This window comes from Pieris rapae, chromosome 17 (assembly GCF_905147795.1).
Source record: "Pieris rapae chromosome 17, ilPieRapa1.1, whole genome shotgun sequence".
Classification (NCBI taxonomy): Eukaryota; Metazoa; Arthropoda; class Insecta; order Lepidoptera; family Pieridae; genus Pieris; species Pieris rapae.
In genome coordinates, this window is record NC_059525.1 from 369,025 (window position 1) to 376,487 (window position 7,463).

Sequence of the window (7,463 nt, forward strand, 5' to 3'; positions counted from 1 at the left end):
CAGCAATCATCATCTAGGGTTAACAGGTAGGTGCCCATTAATGGTTCATATGAAACGTCGTTACCACACATTTTGGACATAACGGTTTCTGTTCTAGAGAATATTATCCAATGGTTAAAAATAAATAAAAATAAAATAAAATAGCCTTTATTGCTGAACTTATTTTTACAGTAATTTTTCTTACAAATACGTTTATAACTTTTAACAGTTTCTTTTCTTTTCATAAATCAGGTATCGGTAAACGGTCGTTTCTACATTTCAGCTTGTCTTTCGACATAGGCCTCCTCTAAAGATTTCCACTCTGTTCAGTTGCTATGTGGATGTCATTTACTTTGTTTTTCATGTTAGTGTTATTTTTTTCCTTTAGAGGGTCGTGGTCATTTTTCCCCACGATGACCAGTCGGCTTGGGGAAGTATTTTGTTTTGTTATTTTATGTTGGTTCATGTTGAGCTGTTTATTTTTCCGTTTACCGACAGTTAATTGTTATTCTTTGTTAGTTGTTGTCTTAGCGGGAAGAGACGAAAGAGAATTAGCTCTAATCCTCATTACGTCGAAAGCATTTGGTCTATTGTTAATCGGCGGCATTAGAGTTTGTTGTTTCCTTGGTTGAGCATTGTTTTGTGGGGATGATGATGTTTCTCTTTTGCGCTTTTCCTTATTTATGTTAGTATTTTTTCCTTTTACTACTAGTTTGTCAAATTTCAGGTACGCGATATTTCCCTTTTCTCTCTCCTCTTTTAGCTGCGCCTGCAACGTTTTCCTTTTCTCTATTACTTCCTTTGTGTAGTCTTCTGTAACATATACATTTTTGAAGTTTTTCTTCTTTCCCATAACTTCATTCTTCTTCCATTCGCTCGTAAAGGAAATCAGAATTGGTCTTGGTTTTCCAGAAGACTTTCCCTTTCCTAGACGATATATTTTGTTTATCTCATGTTCTTGTAATTGTATGTCAAGGTCAGTTTTGAAAATATGTATTGTATTTTGTATTAATTCTTGTGTAGACCTTTCGCCTTCATTTACTCCAAACATTATCAAATTGTTTTGCTTCTTTCCTCTTTTTAAACTTTCTACTTCCTTTTCGAGATTTTCTACTTTTATTTTTAAGTTTCTATTTTCTGTTATAATAGGTTGAAGTTTTTCGTCTAATCTCTCCATTATATTATTTGTTATCGAATCTTTCAATTCTATTGTTTGGTTCAAGATTTCATTCTTCATTTTATCAAACAATAGTTGAAACTGATCCTCCATTCTTGTAAACTAAATCTGCGTGTTATGGAACGTAATTAGTGGTAGTTTTTATTTACTTGCTCTGGCAACACTAGTTAGCTGTTACTGTGACAAGTGTCAATGTCATTGATCTTTTGTCTATGCTCAATATGATTGGTGGATTTCTAACCTCTAATTATCACTTTTTGGAGATACTTTTGTTGAAATTCAAGAACTTACGTGATATTGTGTGAAATCGGTAGTTCCACTACACGGACGACACTTCAATTTGTGTTTTGTGACGTCGCAGTCTCAAGAACAGTGTACGAAATTATTTTTTAGCACTCAATAATACGGAGCTACACAATTACGATGCTTACAGTATGACAGCCCAGACATGTCATCCAATGGTTATGTTGTACTAAATAAATCTTAACATCTTCGATTTGAACGGGTACAGGAAGACATGAAGACGTGTTGGGGGAAAATTTCATCAGTGTAGAGATACATTCGTCCTTCAATACCGGTGTAGTTTCAGCTTCAGGACATAAAAATCGGTTTTCATCTATTTCTTGACATGGTTGTGAGAGCGGCTCGGCTTTCAACCCTTTCACTAGGACATAGGGATACATAGGAAGGATAATGTTAGATATATTATTACTATTACTATGCACAGGTAAGGTATTAATTTATAATAATTATAAAGTTCATTTTTTTTTTATTAAAGGTATGTGCATAATAAATTTTATCTGACTTTGTTTGATATACGGTTCCATTTCAATATTTAGTTCAATTTTTACAATATTTTCAATATTCACTGGAAATACTAAATTATACATGGATTATATTCTATAATATTATAAAAATGAATAATTTCATTGCTCATTCGTAGTTTGAATGAAATTATTCCGTGTTACATTAACAATTTTTGTGACAGTACTCATCATTTCGGCAACTATGGTTATTATATTACTAATAGCGTCCTGTCTAGTTTTTAATTTATTAATTCTATTAATCTTTTGCGGTTGAAGGGCCTGGCTTGGGATCAGATGTAACCTGTGAAGGGCGTTTTAAATCTTTAGTGTGTACCTTAGTTTTTCGTTTATGGGTTACCACTGGAACTACGTTTCTATGAATCGGACCCGCTACTCGGGCTTCTTGATAACGAGCCTTATCCTTACTACGTCGCGTGTTAACTCCTTTTATAAACACGGTATCACCTATATCTATTTCTAATTCTTTTTCACCGCCTTGTTTCTCAATTAAATGTTGTTTTTGCTGTATGATTTTATCAGTTAAATATTGATATAAGAATTTAGTTTTACGAGCGTGTTCCTTAACTAGTTGTTGTGTATATATTTTATTAAAATCTACAGAAAATATATGATTAGACTCGGTATGACCAAATACGACTTCAAAAGGTGTTAAGCCTGTAGTAGAATGGATTGAATGATTATAAGACATAACCGCATAAGTCATTACATCCGCCGCATCAGTTATCTTCCGTTCGTACTTAGCTATTCTATATATTTCAATGATAGTGGAATGAAATCTTTCGACTATCCCCATCGAGTTGGGATTGTGTGGAGTACTAATGTGAAGATTGATTTTGTAAAATGACAGAAGATCTCTCAATAATGCATTATTAAACTCGGCTCCGGGATCACAACTGATTCGTCCAGGTACGCCGTATAAAGAAAAGTATTTTATTAGAGCTCTAACTACTTCGGGAGTTGAACGTGAACTTATTAAGAATGCTTGTCCTAGTTTACTAAAAGCATCAACTATAGTGAGGTAATATTGTCCTTCTATTGAAAATGTATCTATGAATAACTCCTGAAATGGTCTATCTTGTGTCTGTGTCAATTGTAATTCGGGTTTTAGAGGTCTTCTATCGTATTTCATCTTTTTACAAGTTTCACAAGCGTTAATTACACTCGCAACGGTCTGTTCCATGTTGTTCCAGAAATAAGTTCTTTTTAAATGAATTAAAGTCTCTTTGATACCGCGGTGACTATTTTTTCCGTCGTGATATTTAAGAATTATATCTCGCTGTTCCTCTTCATTAGCTACATAAATTACTCGTTTCGTGCATTCATAAAATTTAACAGTGCCCTTTTTAAAGAGTGATATTGTAACAGCTGAAAATTCCTTGCGGTGTTGTTCATCTTCAAAGTAAAAGAAATATTTTATATTAGGTTTTGTATATTCTTTTAAAAAGTTTTTAATTAATTCTATATTATTTACAGGTAAGTGAACTTCTAATATTTTTTGTTTTGGCCTAGATAAATTTTTAACTAATATTTCTTTCCTATTCCAGGGGAATACGAGTACTTGGTTTGGCTTTGTGTCTATAGCTTCTTGCAAAATATATATACCGTCCGTATCTATATCTTCTGCGGAATGTATTGTGCTTATTATTTCACTTATAGATTTTTCAGATGTCGTAATAGTACTAGATCCTAATGACTTAACACTGAGTGTTCGTTCAGAAGCTGGAGACACTTCCATAGGTGTTGGAGAATTTGTTTGATTTTGGTTTCCAGCTAAACGGGTTATTTCTTCGGTGAGATTATCAATATGATCTTGAAGATTTCTTTCATTACTGTCCACATTTACCTTTAGAGAAATACCGTCATTGCCTAAGGCGTTAATCCTAATTCTGGATAATGCGTCTGCGTTTGAATTTTGTTTTCCATTTTTGAATACAATATCATAGTCGAATTCAGCTAAACGTAATTTCCAACGTGTTAATTTGGTATTTGGTTCTTTTATTGAGTTAAGCCAGGTTAACGGCCTATGATCGGTGTATATCGTAAATTTATGTCCATATAAATAAGGTCGAAAATGTTTTGTCGCACAGACGATGGCCAATAACTCTCTTTCTATTGTACTATAGCGTGTCTCCGCATCATTTAGCGTACGACTTGCGAAGGCGATGGGTTTGTCGCTGCCAATTTGACCTTGAGAAAGTACTGCACCTAAAGCGACATTGGATGCGTCTGTTGTAAGAACGAATGGCTTACTAAAGTCCGGAAATTGTAGTATAGGCGCGTTAACTAAAAGTTCTTTACACTTTTCAAATGCTTCTATGTATTCAGGCTTTGTTATATCTATTTTATTTTTCTTTTTCAAACAAGATGTTAACGGCTGAGTTATTTTAGAAAAGTCTCTGATGAACTTTCGATAGTAACCTATGAGACCTAAGAAACTTTTTATTTCAGTTGTTGTACGTGGAATCGGGAATTCTAATACTGCTTTTATTTTATCATTATTTGGCATAAGGCCTTCTTTAGATATGGTGTGTCCTAAATATAAAACCTCTTTTCTAAGAAATTCACTTTTGTCTAATGTAACCTTTAAATTAGTTTCGCGTAAACGTTCAAAAATTCTTTTAAGTTTCTCTCTATGTTCTTGTAAACTAGCGGAGTATACAATAATGTCATCTAAGTATACCATGCAGTGTAATCCTTGTAAACCGCGTAAAACGTTATCCATTGCTCTTTGAAACGTTGCTGGTGCTGTTTTTAAGCCAAACGGCATTCTTTTGAATTCATAATGACCTGATTGTGTAGTAAACGCTGTTTTGTGCTGATCTTCCTTCTCAACTTCGATTTGATGATAGCCACTTGCTAAATCAAGTGTCGTAAAGTACTGTGATTTACCTAATTTGTCAAAAAGTTCCGATATGTTAGGCAAAGGATATTTGTCGTCGATTGTAATTTCGTTCAAACGTCTATAATCGATAACCATTCTATATTTTGGTTCGCCGGAGGCATCTAGTTTTTTTGGTACCAAATGAACCGGAGCACTATAAGGGGAAAACGAATTTTGTATGACATTATCTTCCAAGAGTTTATTTACCTGTTTTTCTATCTCTTGGTTTTGATAAGTAGGGTGTCTATAAGGTCTTATATAAATAGGATCTTCGTTAACTGTTCTAATTTTATGTTTTACCTGGTTTGTGAATGATAAAGGAATTTTTTCTGAATAAAATATATCACGGAACTCATAACATAGTTTATAGATTATATCACGTTCCTCACTATTCATATGATCTAAACGAAGTTTGGACAAATTTTCTTTTAAAATATTATCATTTGTTAAAGTTTCATTAATAAAATAATTTTTACAAATTTCATTTCTTTTAAAAACTGAGACTTGAATAGGTTCTTTAAATGTTATTTTAAATGGTTTCTCGGTTACATTTTGTATTACGGTGGTAGCAAAGAAGTTATCACATGTAACGATAGCATTTGGCATACGAACTCCATTACCGAAATCTACTTGATCTACTATGGCATCTCCATTCTGCAGGTTAGTAGGGATTTTAATTTTTGATTCTGTTCTGGATTCAATTACAACTTCGTACGGAGGACTATATAATATAGGTATGGCAGAACCAGTTGTATATAGTATTTGATTTTTCATGTCAATGCTAGCTTCTAATTCTTTCAATAAATCTGAGCCAATTAAACCATCATATCTAGCATCTACATCGTATACATAAAATTTATGCATTAAAGGACTATTGAAAATATACGGTAAAGGGATATATACTACTTCATTATGTGTACTTTGAGCATGAGTACTAACGACTGTAAATGGTTCATAGCTTTTATATTCGTTAAAAAATTCGTTTACTTTAGAAGGACTAATGAATGAGCGACTACTACCAGTATCAATTAGAAATTTGGAATTTAACTCTGTAATTAATATGTGTGGTAGCTTTAGAATGCTATCACAATAATTTAAATTTATTACTTCGGATTGTCCGGATTTGAGGCTTTTTCTTGAAAATTTACTTGTTCTGATTGTACTTCTTCATTATTTATCGAACAGTCTTGATTTTCTACCGAATTAAAATTTTGATACACGTCTGTTTCGTCTGGTTCATAATAATTATCATAATGGTTAGAATCGTAGCAATAGTATGGCTCATAATAATTTTCTGAGTCAATCATATTTTGCCTTATTGGCGCGGTCCGCATAGACACATCTGTATTACCCGGTTGTGGGTTCGGTTTTTGGTATGGTATACCGAACCTAGGACCCTGCGGTGGCTGGTACCCAAATTTATAATTCTGTTGGGGTAAACCGAATCTACTGTTATGTTGCGGGGGAATCCCGAATTTAAAATTGTTGTTCTGTGGTATTCCGAATTTAAAATTGGTGTTCTGTGGTATTCCGAATTTAAAATTGGTGTTCTGTGGTATTCCAAATTTGAAATTGTTTTGAGGTGGTATTCCAGATTTAAAATTGTTTTGCATGGGCATTCCCGACTTAATGTTATTTTGTGAAGGCATACCGAATTTTATATTATTTTGAGGGGGCATTCCGTATCTTAAATTGTTTTGTACAGGCACATTCGATGTTAAATTATTTTGTTGAGAGATTAAAGGTTTCAAATTATTTTGTTGAGGGGGTGAATTATTCTTCCAAGATTTATTTTTAATTGAATATTGGTATTGGAAGTTAACCTCTTCGGTAACGACGCTTAAAGCACTTTCTAAATTAGTGCAGCCCTTTAGGCGAACTATACGTAAGAGGTCTTCCGTTAAATTATAAAGAAATACGTTAAGAGCCGTATTATTATAAATTATTAATTTAGCTGCTTTTAATCCCTCATCTGTTACTCTGTTAACCTTTGAGATTAAAGAACTTTTTACGCTTTGAATTCTCTGACAAAACTCTATATAGGACTCTCCTGACTTAATTTTTAACGATTCCAATTCTATAGCAATGCATTCCTCGGAACGCGGGTCGCCGAAATGCTGGGTCAATATGTCTTTGAAATGATCCCATGATGTGATGTTCTGATTTTCACTTAATAGAGTTGCCGCTTTGCCCACTAAGCGACTAGTTATAGCATGAAATAAGTATAAATTTTGGGTAGCATTACCTTCGACTCTAAATTCTTTAATTACATATTCACTTTTTGCAATAAATAAATTTAATAAGTTTTCAGTCCCATCATATTTAGGAATCAAGGACAAAACCTCCCTTGGTACTAACTTAAATGTTTCCATTGACATTTTTAATATTTAATTTTATTTTATGTTTATATAAGTATACAATTATACAATAAAATATCAGTGATACTTCTTTAAATTATTTATATAATTCTGAATTTTCGATAAATCCGTTCTTATTAATTATATAAATTTTATTTATCTATATTTAATCTATATTATACTGCCTATTCTTGTGCAATATAATTTTAAAACTATGGTACTTAATCTAATTACACTCTGAA

General features: G+C 32.7%; 1 protein-coding gene across 1 annotated transcript; it reads right to left on the reverse strand.

Annotated features, from left to right (window-relative positions):
- Positions 1-232: 232 nt before the first annotated feature.
- Positions 233-1,610, reverse strand: LOC110996808. Its single transcript, XM_045631984.1, has one exon. It carries the CDS (start codon positions 1,247-1,249, stop codon positions 485-487), a length of 765 nt encoding a protein of 254 aa, XP_045487940.1. The 5' UTR covers positions 1,250-1,610; the 3' UTR covers positions 233-484.
- Positions 1,611-7,463: the final 5,853 nt, after the last annotated feature.